Genomic DNA, 14,215 nt, shown 5'->3' with positions numbered 1-14,215 from the left:
AATTCCGTGAAGGTCGTCCAAAAACAGCCGTTGTGCCAGAAAACATCGATGCCGCACATGAACTGATAATGCAAGACCGTCATGTAACATACCTTCAGGTAGAGGCATGCCTATGCATTTCTTCCACCAGCATACGTTCGATATTGCATGAACACCTGGCCGTAAAAAAGGTTTGTTCTCGTTGGATCCCGATCGCTCAAAAAAAGGCTCGTGTGGATTGGTGTAAATAAATGCTGAAAAAATACGATCGCGGTGCTTCAAAAGACGTTTATAAGATCGTCATAGGTGACGAATCATGGATCTATGAGTATGAGCCCGAAACAAAACAGCACAAAACAGAAATCGACCTAAAAAAAAACCATTTTCTTTGATGAATACTCGTATTTTCATTATTAGGCCAGAAATATATATAGCAGCCGTATAAGTATTTAAATTTTTGGTAACTAAGGGATCTGTCTGTCAGCTCAAGTACAATTCCAGTGATCATGCGGTTCGTGGAACACATAAAATAAAAAAATAAAGAAAAAACGTTAATATACCTATAGTTAATACCACTCACAAATACAAAAGATTCCTTCAAATAACTTGATTTCGATCGGTCAGTTTGTATGGTAGCTGTATGCAATATTGATTCCACCGCAAAATTTTTTTCGAAGATTGCATCATTGCCTTAGACAAAATCCTCACCAAATTTAGTGAAAATATCCCGTCAAATGAAAAATGTTTCAATACAAACACTTGATTCCAATTGTTCAGATTGTATGGCAGTTATTTGCTATAGTGGTCCCATATCGGTTGTTCCGGCGAATGAACAATTCCTTAGGGAGAAAAGAGCGTGAGCAAAATTTCAGATCCTTCCTCTTCAAAAACTGAGAGACCAGTTCGCGTGTATACAGACAGACAGATGGACAAGGCTGAATCAACTCAACTCGTCACGCTGATCGTTTATATATATATATATGTATTTTTTAGGGTCTCCGATGTTTCTTTCTAGATTTTACAAACATCATGGCAAACTTAATATACCCTGTTCAGGGTACCAGATACCAGACTATTATTTTGAATTTTCATAAATTTTTTTATTCATTTCTTCTAAACAACTTCAATTTAATATAAATTTATTTGTTCTTGCAAAGCACAAAATATACGTATGGGTTAGTAAACTTAAACTTAAGCTGCTAATTTGAAAGTACGTATAACACACATTCTCAACTTATAACCAACCGGATATCATACGACCAGTAACTGTCGATTTGCCACGTTCGCCACCCGCAGCCGCACTGCTTTGACCTACCTTAATTGCCGGTTTAGCCGGGGCAGGTGCCGCTGCTTTTTTATCGTCCGCCTTTTTCTCGTCAGCTTTCTTTTCGTCCGGTTTCTTGTCATCGTCCTTCTTGTGGTCCGCTTTCTTCTCATCTGTTTTCGCCGTCGCACCCGTACCAGTGGTCGCAGCGGAACCACTACCACTCGCACCAGTAGAGTCACCAGCCGCTTTGGTGGCTATCGGACCCGCTGCAGGCGGTTTTGCATCGCTTCCCGCTACCGGTACATCGGGTTTTGCACCCGCGGGCGCAGCTGGGGCAGAAGCTTTAGCGGCGGTAGCGGTCGCACTAGCACTTGCAGCAGCGCCTGGTTTCGCGGCTTCTGTCTTAGCAGTGTCTTCCTTTTTGACAGCAGCTTCTGGTTTTGTAGCTTCGCCGGGTTCAGCAACAGCAGGCTTAGCTGCAGCGGAGGCGGCGGATGAACTGTCAGCTGGTTTAGCTGCTGTTGCGGGTTTGGCATCGGTGCTGCTTGGCTTAGCGGTGTTAACCTTCTTAGCAGCTGCGTCTGGTTTGACAGCGGCTGGGGGTGGTGACTTTACAGCAGAAACTGCAGTAGGCTTCGCTGCATCAGTTGGTTTAGCGCCAGGTGCAGCTGGTTTTCCAGGCGGAGCCGGTGCGGCTGGTTTAGTGTCACCTGGTTTACCATCGCCTGGCTTACTTTCCTTTGCCTTGGCATTGGTGCTAGAGGTTTTGGATACAATATCAGCCTTTTCTTCGCTGGCTGCTTTCCGATCATCCGGTTTTACTTTTTTTGACTTTAAGTGAAGGGAAAATTTGTGTATACTTAATGGTAAAGTATTACCTTAAGGTTAGTACTTACGCCTCCAGCAGCTTTTTCATCTGTGATGGTAGCGCTTGTTGCCGCTGCCTCTTCAGACGCGGCTGCAGCCCCATCTTCGTCAGCGGCCATCTTCTTCTTCATGAATTTGACGTAAGCAACACGTGTGGCGCGTGTCACATCACCCAAATTGGGATTAAATTCTGTATTATGAAGCAACAAATGAGATAATATATTAATTGATGAAGCTCTACGCACCAATTAATTGATTCTGGTTCATCTTCAGGCCCTCGTTAGCCTGATCGATGATCTTGCGCCGCAAGCTGCGTTGACTGTGTCGCTGTATAGACGAACGCTTAGAGCCAATCGGATCGGCGGTCATTGTGTTCTGACGTGCAATTGCATTCCAGTCTTTCTCACTGTAAAACATTAAGAAAAGTGTTTGAATCGCTGTACCTTCCAGACAGGAGTTAAATGAATCTACCCAGATTTCAGTGACTTCTTCTTGCCAATCACCCTCGCTAAAGAGGAGAATATATCTTTGCTACCCTCATCGCCTACCGTCATCTCATGCTGCAAATTCTCAACAAACCCGATTTGGAAGTCTTTCAGTATACGACGCTCCATCACTTTACCCTTCTTAGTGCCGGCAGCCGCAGCTGTGAACACACATTTAATATTCTCAGTGCACTAGGGTATCATTTCATTGTCGCAATCATTTCTTACTCACCTGCTGTTTTCTTCTCAATATCGGGCACATTGAATCGGTTCGTTTGAAAAATGTCCAATAGCTCGAAACGCAGCGAGCTAATGTCCTGACGTACTTCAATGATATCATCTTCGGTTATGCCATAGTCGTCACGACGGCGCTGTTCTGCGGTGACAAAGCGTCGTATCAGCAGCTTCATGACTTTGTCGTGCAACGCCTGTGAGCGCTCCTTCGTCTTGCGCTGCAAGTAAGAGCGAGATAGCATGTGAGTCAGAAAGTGGGAGATTTTACTGCAGCTATTGGAGTCAGGAAATTAGATTGGAAAATATCTGTTTTTTTTTTACTGTAACACTTTGGTGCCGATTGGGACAGCGCCGTGTTGTTGCCGTAAAGCCGGTCACCGGTCTATCAAGCTGAGAAATTGTTAATAATGACTAACTATTTATTTTTATCATCGCAAGGGGTTTGTACCTTCTTTCCAACAACGCCTATTTACAGTGTTGGCAGATGAAATGAGATATTAGGGAAAGCATTGTGAATTAAATTTGTTTGCAAAATTTATTAATATCGCCTCGCAATCCTTTAAATAAAAGTGTGTAGAGTGAAAAAAAATTTAAACAAATTCCAGGAGAATTCACACTCTTTAAATTAAACTTATATTGAAATAAGGGAAAATTAGGTAGTCTACACCGCGGTAATATAATGTACGTCACTAATATCGGTATTTTGAGGAACTAGGTTCTTAAATAGGATATATTTACTTGGAACTCCTGATAGGGTAGTCGACGCAATATAAGTAGAGAACATTGGTAAGCTGGCAGAAAGGTCAGGAACGAAGGAATATATTGTCCTATTTTCTCTATTTTGATATATAATTGCCACTTACAGTTTCATTAGGAGTATTTGGGATCTGGGGAAACGTTTCAGATTCGATTATTTACAGTTATTTCCAGTGACTAGAAAAATCTACATGTGCGGTCGAATGATATTTTCGGGAAACTATTTTTCACAGTTTTTTATGTATTTTAAAAGTAACTACATACTTCGATGTTTTGTTAGGTTTTAAGGCCAATCCCCTGTGACGGAAGTTACTGGTATCTTATTTGGATAGTAGAAAGTTATTTCTGTGTGATGCTAAAACTCCTAGGTATGTATGAAGAAACCCTAATATTTTGACGAAGATATGACCTTATGAGCGCTTATATGTTTCAACATCAGTCTAGCGAAACTTGGTCAGTCGAAAAGAAAGATTCGAGATATTTCCCCTTGCCTACATCCAGACGAATTCGAGAGCAAAATTTTTTAAAATACTGCCCTTATGAGACATTTCAGCATAATCTACTAATGTATACTGTAGATATATTTTAGGTGCAAGTAAATTGTACAATATAAAAAAATTTAAACATCGAAGAAATTCACTCCTTTATATGATAATCTTTACCAGATGGATATAAATTTATTAATCCAAAATTACAGGGTTGCTCACTCACCATGAAACTTTTAGTGCGCTTCGGTCCCTCCTTGCCCAGTGTCTTGCGTAGCAGCTTCACCGACGGCATAATATTGAATGGCGGCGGCACAGTGCCACCATCCTCGAAATAACTCATCCATAGCTGGGAGCGTGCAAATTTCCATTCAACATCTGCGCGTTCCGAAATAATTTGATACGAGTTGGACATCATAGCAATAAGCATGTTGAGAAGCACAATTATATTTATAACCGAGTATGACCCGAACATAAGTAGAGCCCAAAATCGAGTGAAGCTCTTAATGCCAGCCAAATCGAACGATACCAAATCGACCAAACCGAAGGAAGCCCAAAAAAGTGACTGTGAGGTTTCAAACAGGCTGCAAAGAGGGAAAGTATTGTTCCAAATTAGTGATATAATTACCATAAATACCTTAAAAATCATACTTCGAAAATCGTCGCCAAATAGTACAAGCTTTTTCCTGGTCATCGAAATCCGCCACATCTGGATGCAAGTGATAGCACTTGTTTTTCTCCAGTTCAGCATAATACCACAACAGCTGATTTAAGCCGCAGCCGAAGGCGAATAGCACCAAAGTGTAGATGAAGAAAAATTTGATGATATCGATAATCATGCGCCCCAATGAGACTTGCAACGGGCCCAAATGTGGATTGATTGAGAAGATATGGACCAATTTTAAATAGGAGAACACCATGCCGGCAGCAAAGGCGCCTTCGGAAAGTAACATCGGATCGAAAGGGTGCCAATGTTCGCGTGGAAAGTAAGGATCGATGCCGCGGTACCACAAATCTCGCTGGAGGCGAGAAAAGAATTTCACCTTAGGTAAAATTATGCGTCTTTTATATTATGAAAATGAAATATTGAAGTAACAACAACTTTCTACAAAATTTCGGAGACAAGAGAAGGGAAAAGGCATTAAATAACTCTATAAATATAGCACAAGAACACGGCGATTTTGAATCATTTCAAACGAATGATCGATAGGTTTACTACTCAACCTCTCTCTGGCTTTCTATTTGAAAGTAGATGCACTCGACTTGAGAATGAAGTAGTAACCGTTACTTACTTCGCATTCTCCGTTACCAAGGGAGTTCTCGGATTTCTGCGGACAATAAAGCATAACTAAATAATTTACCGATAGAAATGTTATTTTGGGGAACTAAAACCGGTATTGTTAGATAAGGAGCTCTCTTTCTTTTTCCTACGTTGAGTAAAAATTTTTACTAATTCATACCCAACGAAATGTTTTCTCTTGAATTTGAATGATGCATTTCTGGACTGGATTTTAAATTAAAATATCGGGAGTCTATATTCAAATAGCTTACTACAATATTAGAGTTGGAAGTATTGCAGAAGCATGAACGGCGAAATGAAAAAATTATATGGTAATACAAAGATTTATAAAAAATGCTACTAACATGTACTATAATCCATGCTGTCGCTCTACAAAGAATCCAAGTGACATAAAACATGTTTGAAACGAAGTCGACGATATTCCAAAGATCCATGATATACTCGAACAAACCATCAGAATAAAGCGTTTTCAATTCACCAAACACGAGACCTTAAAAATATAAATTATGAGTTCTAAGTAAATTAATACATTTACTTACTGGCAATATAAGTGATAATGCCCAGCTCGATCGGCCCTGGCAAAGAGCCACGCTCATGCTTCCGCCAATCCTCCAGCATTGCCAACATCCAAGGGAACCCAAGCAACTCGAATGATAGTTGAACGACACGCAGCGATGCAGCACCGAGAAGCACTAAAGATAAGAATATGTTAATACTTCAGTGTTTTGTCCGTAACACATCCACCGCCCAACTTACTCAAAAAGAACATGTACGAACAAGAATGCGAAATGAACTTCACAAATGGTTTTCTCATGAATTTGCCTGCATCTGAGTCCGGCGCCAGTAGATAGTTCATGCTGTTAATGGGAAACATAGTGCCCAGCTTCATTACTTCGATGATCTGTTGTGAGGCTTGTTTGCGCCTAAAACCGGGTAGACCCTCATACCAAATAGCCGCCAGTAATTGTTGCACATTCGGATGTGCCACAAACTAAATTGTGATGACGAAGAAGACATTGCAAATTTGATTTATGCAAGTACAACGACAAAATCAAATATGTTTTTGATAGGGTATGCTGAGTACATTAATTTCTTACCGCTTTCTGTTTGTATCTTATGGCTAATTTGAGGCGCTCCAACGTTTGCCTCTGTCCTGGCATCCAAATGTCCGTGGTTGGCTCGTGATTGAAGTTGAGCATTACCTCCAGTTCGGTTGAAGTACGTGCATGATCCAATAATGATGAGACAAACGCTTGCACACCCACACGCATTTCCTGGAGACATAAGAAAGTGCACACACAAACAAATATCATTACAGTTATGCACATAAGTAAGTATACAAATATCCAACATATGGTCACCTAAAAAATGCCTAAAGAAGCTGCATAATCGCAACATATTCATTTTACTACTAAATAAATGCATTTAAGCGCTAATTTTATTGTCTATTCGTTTTTTAGCTTCTTTGTAGCTTCTTCCCACAATTATTTTACTTTTTCTTTTTTTTTCTGCACATTATTACATTCACCCTAATTCTTACCGTGTATTCCGCTCTGAATTCGGATTCCATTGCCTGGAGTCGTTTCAATTCCCATGACAATTCAAAAGCCGTTAGAACGGGATCGCGTGAGCTAAGTGCTATCAGTGAACTGGCGGAGAGGGCGCGATAGGCGTTGATACGCGATTGTGAGTGTCGCAGCGAATCGGTTTCTTGGGAGGTGACACACTCATCGCAACCACATCTATGCAAGATTAATTTAAATGATTTTTAGTCAGAAAGTACAGTAAATAACCTAAATTAAAATGATGATTTGATTTTAGAAGAATACTTAACTTCTGTTTACCATTAAAAGAACTTATACTCAATGTTCCACAATTCATTGAGGTTACATAGTTTTGAAAATATCTATCCAAAGCTGTTGGGGAGGCATTATAAACATTTTCACGACATCCCAGTTTATTGTACTTGTATTACAGATGAGTATTACTTTATAAACCGATACATATCTTAGACCACAGAACGAGAGAATCATGGCAGATACGATATTAGAGATAGATATTTTAGAATAAATAAAATTACAATTTAGTAAAAAAGTAAGTTTTCGGCGCTATGAAGTTAGCGCTCGAAAAAGAATTGAAGTTCAAAATTTGCCTTATTGTTAGATAACTTTATGATAATGCTTCATGTCTTCAAAAGTCAGATCTTGCGGAAACAAATTTGGCGATTTTAAAATATAAATATGGATTTTACTAATAAAATATATATTTGGGACCTTCGCGGTTATCGGAGTAAGTGGTTTAGAAAAAGTAATAGGCGCAAACCTCCAGTAAAAATATTCGTTGAAGACTCGATAACTCAACTAAACTTAATTGTACAATCGATGAAGTTTTCTTCAGATGAAAACTTCTATCGTTTAGATTGATACCAGAAACGACCGAAATCGGTTAATAGTTAAGCTTCGGAGTATAAAACAACTGAAACGATTCCATTCAACTAAGACAAAGTACAATATATTTGGAACAAGAAAAAATATTTCTTAACTAAACAAAGTTGCTCAATAGAAAGGTTTACAAAATTGTTTGCATGATGATCACCTTTTGCTTTCACACAAGCCCTCAAACGACCATTGATCAATAGCAGCACTCATAGTTTCTATTGGTATTGACGACGCTCCTCGGATCAATGTTTTTTGCGACTCTTCAAATGTCTTTAGGGTATTCTTCTACAGTGACCACAAACTGTAGTCCAAGGATTCATTTGTTTTTCACCTTTTAGTTTAATGTGCTTCAAATGCAAGTTTTTTAGTTTTTAAACAATATTTATACTTTAGACACGTGTAGTGATTTCGTTATCCTTAAGGATGTGTTTGAGAAAATTGATTATTATTCAAATGCAGGCATGAATAGTTGATGATTTTAGCTGCATAGGTTTAGGCGCGGTTTTTTGTTTTTTGCAGAGGCTATCAAATTGTTGATTTTTTCTATTCTATTAATAAAAGCGTTGAAAAGCAACACTTTTTTCTGCGAAATAGTCCTCGCTGTACGCATTGTAAACTTTGTAACAGAATTTGTGGCTAAGTATGGTAAAATGGCTTAGAATACCATTTCTATATTTTTATACTGTCGCAACCTGTTGCTACAGAGTATAATAGTTTTTAAAGTTATTCTTTTAATTATCAGCAGAATACAAAAATAAAATAAATATAATTTAGACCAATTTTAAGTGAATCATTGACGAATGTCAAGCCATCAACGGATAACCTGAAAAACCAAAAGCAACATAAGGGGACGCAGCAAAATCACCTTTGAATTGCCTTACACCCCCACATCTGCTAAGCATACCCCACGTTGATACGAATGGAATTATTTTAACGTCATTTTATGCGGCATGCAACATCAAACAGATGACAACAACCAGGGCAGAGGCGGTAACATTTCAAAAATAATGCAAATTCGTCGAAAATCACGTAAACATACGCATGCGGAGAGCGGAGCGGCGCCACGACTGTGCATAGGGACAGCACAAATAAGGAAACGTGCCAAACGCGACTAATTTCGGCTATAAGAACTACGAAGAACGATTTTGCGTGTGTGGGGGCATCAAAGCGGTATTGGTAAGCAACCAATAGAAAAGAGACACCATGGCCTATGTGTTGGCACCATTTGTAAATGGGTCAATAGTGTTGGAGACGATGGAAAAATATTACAAAACTATAACGGAAGTGCTAACCAATACATTGATTAAGCAAACAAGCTGTCGAATTGCAGCGGATTATAGGTATCCGAGTTTCAATGTTAATTTACTCTTATGTGTGTTTTTGTGCTCACAGTTTTACTCACTTCACGTCATGCGGCATCGGCAGTGTTGCACCACGATCCAATAGAATTTTGAGTATCTCGTAATTGTTGCGATGGGCTGCTAATATTAATGGCGTGATATCCGGCGTGAATGTCGACTTATTACGGTCAACAGCTTCCCAGCTCTGTAATTAGTAATTAATACATTGAAAAATACATTATTTAGCGATCAACACATAGACAAACTTACATACACATACATGCGTACTCACTGCTTATGGCCACTAATGTCACAACAATTTCGGCTGCACTTCTTTCTATACTTACATAGGGTTGCCCATCTTTGTGATGCGTTTCCTCCCACTGCAGCAATTCCTCGACAGCTTCGACATACTCCTCTGAGATGGCATGCAACAGCGAGTCGCCCACTTCGATGCCACATTCCAGCAGTACAATGATCAAGTCGAAATTCTCATTCTCAATGGCAGATATAAGTGCTGAGCGATTGAGCGGATCTACGCAGTTTATATTAAACTTATCCGGTTGACCCTTATTGTCTTCGATTATTCTGGAAAGTACAAATTAAAAGTATATACTACATTTGTATAAGCGAAATTAGATTAAAGTCATTCTACGTACTTTTTAACACCCTGAATGTCACCACGTTCGGCCGCTAATATGAAATTCTTTTCGATCTCATTTAGCATGTACTCCTCTCCCATCGAGATGTTATAGTCGGGTTCACCTTTTTCGGGGTCATCGTCACCGCCCTTTCGTTGTGACATTTTGATCTGCTCATATATTCAATGAGCAGTAAATTCTTCGTGTCTTAAAAGTATCGCAATTTTTAGTTACTTGGAAATTCGTATAAATCTAGATCGTAAAAAATAATAATAATTACAAATTATTTAAATTCAAAGTATTTTATTATTTAACCGTAAAAAAATTAAATAATTTCAAAAAGTTTAAATTTTGCAGTGTAACCGTAAGCATAAGCCAGTCTAGGAGGCGATTGTTCCTTCTGGTATCAAAACGAATAGCTCCTTTGAGGTATATATAAATGCATATCGAATAGACTCAACGTTTATAAGTGGAGTTACTTAGAATCAAAACAAGAAAAAACATTAACTTTGGCTGCACCGAAGCTAAAATACCCTTTACATGTGCATTTTTTCTTGCATCAAAATGTAAAAAAAGATTTTTATCTCAATTTTAATCGGTCAGTTTGAATAGCCGCTATATGCTATATACCCGTGCCTAATTTCCTAAAGATACCTAGCCAAATAAAAAAGCTTTCCATTCAAGGACTTGAGTTTGATCGGTCAGTTTGTATGAGGGACTAGTTCGCGTACATACGAGGTGTTGAAAGGAAAAGATGAATTTTGATTTTTCCCGGGCTGTTTACACTCGATTATCGATATTTTGTTTTTGTTATAATTGAACACATATGTTTATCATGAGCTTGCATTAGGAGCCAATTTCGATTACTAGTTTGTTTTTGACAACAGAAAAGGGTAATTACGTTTTTGTGTGCTCTTCGATTTTTGACTTTTGAAATAAATTGATCAAAGAATATGTGTTAAATTTTGCGTTAAAAATGGAACAAAGTGCCCCAAGGGAATTGAAATGTTGAATGTGGCATTCGGTGAGTCCACTTTGTCTCAAAAAAGTGTTTATAAGTGGTACAATCGCCTTACAGAAGACTGAGAAGATGTTGATGCCGATGAGCATCCTGGAGGTGCGACCACGTCAACAAGCGAAGAAAACATTGAAACAGAAAAAAAATTGTTCTTGAAAACTTTCGAATCTGTATTAGGGCAGTTGCATAGGATGTTGGCATATCAATCGGCATAGTATCGCTCAGGAGTGATTTTCACCAGATTTGGCTCCCTGCGACTTTTTCTTATTCCCAAAACTGAAGAAACCAATAAAAGAAAAGCGTTTTGCTACAATTGATGAGATCAAGCCAGAATCGAAGAAAGAGCTGATGGCCATACCGCAGAGCACATTTCAGAAGTGCTTCGAGAATTGGAAAAAGCGTTGGCACAAGTATAATATATCCGAAGGGGATTACTTTGAAGGGGACAAAATAGATATTGATAAATAAATAAGTCCTTTCAAGAAAATTCAAAATTCACCTTTTCTTTTTCCTTTGAACACACCTCGTACAGACAGACAGACAGGCGGACATGACTAAATCGGATCGGCTTGTCACGCTAAACATTTAAAAACAATATAATATAATGCTTCTTAAGCATGAATCACTGAGCCTTCAGCAATCCTATCGACCGCAATTATATCGATTTTATAGTTAACATCGGGGGCTTAAACCAGCCGATTTGTATGTGTGGGAACAAATTCAGAACGATCAGGGAGAAATATGTTATAGAAATGAAAATGCGAATAAGAAGAAAGATATTTGTGAAATTAAAAAAAAAACAATTACTCTTTCCTCAACACAGAGTAATAACCCGCGGGTCAAAATATGAAGTGGTTTTATATAGAGGACACCTCTCTATCACACGTACGAGGGCAGTTCTTCTTATTTCACCATCTCGAAAAAGGCCATCGCCAAGATTTTGTACAAATTGGAAACATTGATTCGATTCTTGTGCTAGAAAGTAAAATTGGCTACTACAATCAATGAATGCTTCGATGCTGTTTACCCTGACTCTTCTCATTCGTTGGCGACCATCAAAACTAGTTTTACGTGTTTCAAAGTTCAAACCTTGGGTTTTAATCAGCCATGCTTAGGCTGTGAAAACCACGACGGTAGCTTAGACAGTAGGTGACTAAAAGGGCCACGTGACAAAGTTTTAGGCTCGGTGGATGCCTCGTTTGCCCACTCCGGACAACCAGCGCAACCGTGAGAAGATTACACAGCAGTGCGTGGCACCGAACGAATACAAAAATATATATTATCGGTAGTCACTGTCACAGAACAATGAAAATTCACGTGTTTTGTTTAGTGTATTTGTCACTGAAATCGATCAACATTACTTTACTCCATGATCTCACACTCTAGAACTAAGAAATTAATGTTTTTTTTTAAATGCAGTTAACACCAGTGATTCACAGGAGATCAGAAGTCCTTCAAAATGTTTTTATCTTTTCTTTATAAAATTTCTTAAATATAGTTTCATTAAAAACAGTTTCAGGATATTTTCACTTTAAACAGGATACTTGCATTTTAAAATTTTTAGAGTTTAATACAAGTTTTTTCTTAACTTAGTCAATGGAGATATATAAAAAATTGTGAGTTTTCGAAGGAATGGAAGGACACTTATACTACTATTCAACTTTAGTAATCTGTAACCCTACATGTGTGGACTGTGTATTGTTTAAAAGGATAATTGAAGTTTATTTTCAATTTATCACTCAATTATTCAATTTTTCACTTAGATTTAGTTTCTTAACTTTTCCACAATCATTAATTAAATTAACGCAATGTATACAAAACGATCGATATTTTCACATTGGAATGTATAGTTCCCGCCAAACTTAATTTTTCGTTACTAATCAGTGAATTCTGCACTTTCAGTTCCCATCCCTTTCACGCATTATCCACATAACTGGAAACATTTAAAGAATCCTTTACAATTTTGATCCCTGATGAAATATTCTGAACGTATATCCTCTTCAACACCTTTACTTTTTCTCAGATTCTTCACTATCCATTTTTATTAAATCTTACAATTTAGTAGTTGATAGTTGAAGAATTCGCGAAGAACTGAAAATAATTTGCTCTAACGCCTTGGTATATGCTACTAATTACATTAACGTTTCGGCAAAAGTCGGTCATGGAAAGAATCGCAAAAATTCAATCGATCGTTGCAATAGGCTTTAAGTTAACGGCTAGTAAAAATATAAGTAAAAACAATAAAAAATAGTGGCAATAAGTGAAAGAATACAGCAAAACAATCAAACAAGCCCAATCAGCTGTTTAGAATTTTTTGCATAATATTGTCACGGAATGCGTTCAAAATAGACATGTGACTATTGACTCATTGATTTTGTGACATGTATTGATTATCGACTTGTTGGCTATTCAACTGCCGCGAGCACATAAGGTGTTCCAAAGAAAAAGCTTAAAAAGAGACCACAAAAATTGAACATTGCATTGAGTAGGTCTGACCGAATGGTAATTCAATTGACGACAAAGAACGCTTTTAGAAATCAAAAAAAGAATTAAAGTAAGATTTATTTCATATTATATTTTATTCCATCCTTAAATGTACATTTGCTTAATTTTATAGAAATAAAAATTTGAGTACTAATTAATATTTATGTTTCGTATATCATAGCAAAATCTTTATTATGAATGGTTACTGGTGATAAAAAGTGAGCTGCCGAAAGCCAAGCCAGGATTGACGGTCAGGAAGGTTTTGTTATGTGTTCGATGGGATTGACAGGGAAAAATCTACATATAATAAGAATACTATGGACTATTCTCCTACGGCCAAACTCTTAATTTTTACCTGTTCTGTCAATGGACCGTCTGAAGGAAGTAATCGCCAGAAATACCAAACTTTAGGGCTTTTAGGTGAGTAATTTTGTTCCATCAGAACAAGGCCAGGTCAATTACATCGATAGTCGCTGACCAGCTCCAGGAGCTTGATTGGAAGATTGTTATACATCCATCTTATAGTCCGGACTTTGAACTTGACAATTTTGTGAAAATCGACCGTCCCATATTCTTGCCAATAAAGACGAAGGTTTCTAACGGAGTGGCATTATGAAATTACTTTCAAATAATATCAATACCTATATCAGATCAAACTTCCTATAAAAGTAACCCCTTTGTCGGTCATTTAATCATTCATTCTGTTTCAAATGAACTTTTTCAAGAGAGATACTTTTTTTCTATAATCTCACAATGAAATTTAGCATCCGTGTGAGTCTAGATCTGTGTACTTTAAAATAAAGCCACAGGTGGTGAACATATTTCTTTATCCTTATACCACTTACACAAGCTCTTATTTGGCGACCAACACCCTTCATTAAATTTCCCAGACGAGTTATTGTAATTGTCAGGGCTGGAAAA

The 14,215-nt window shown here is 37.9% G+C and overlaps 1 protein-coding gene across 2 annotated transcripts; it reads right to left on the bottom strand.

Annotated features, from left to right (window-relative positions):
- Positions 1 to 1,101: 1,101 nt before the first annotated feature.
- trp (transient receptor potential) lies at positions 1,102 to 12,917 on the bottom strand. 2 transcript variants are annotated; one of them, XM_014239038.3, is made up of 16 exons: positions 12,770 to 12,917; positions 9,811 to 10,044; positions 9,499 to 9,739; positions 9,214 to 9,356; positions 6,914 to 7,115; positions 6,471 to 6,647; positions 6,130 to 6,364; positions 5,913 to 6,065; positions 5,718 to 5,863; positions 4,725 to 5,092; positions 4,300 to 4,657; positions 2,831 to 3,050; positions 2,585 to 2,759; positions 2,359 to 2,519; positions 2,143 to 2,303; positions 1,102 to 2,077 (listed from the first exon to the last, which is right to left on the bottom strand). In XM_014239038.3, the coding sequence occupies exons 2-16, from the start codon at positions 9,954 to 9,956 to the stop codon at positions 1,214 to 1,216; spliced, it is 3,750 nt and encodes a 1,249-aa protein (XP_014094513.2). In that variant the 5' UTR covers positions 9,957 to 10,044; positions 12,770 to 12,917; the 3' UTR covers positions 1,102 to 1,213. The 2 variants fall into 2 exon arrangements, with proteins under 2 accessions (XP_014094513.2, XP_069969273.1); XM_070113172.1 differs by having other exon boundaries at positions 12,866 to 12,912.
- Between the last annotated feature and the right edge of the window lie 1,298 nt (positions 12,918 to 14,215).

The sequence above is a fragment of the Bactrocera oleae genome, chromosome 2, assembly GCF_042242935.1.
Source record: "Bactrocera oleae isolate idBacOlea1 chromosome 2, idBacOlea1, whole genome shotgun sequence".
Classification (NCBI taxonomy): Eukaryota; Metazoa; Arthropoda; class Insecta; order Diptera; family Tephritidae; genus Bactrocera; species Bactrocera oleae.
Note: the sequence above shows the minus strand (reverse complement) of the source record. Positions and strands in the feature narration are given on the sequence as shown.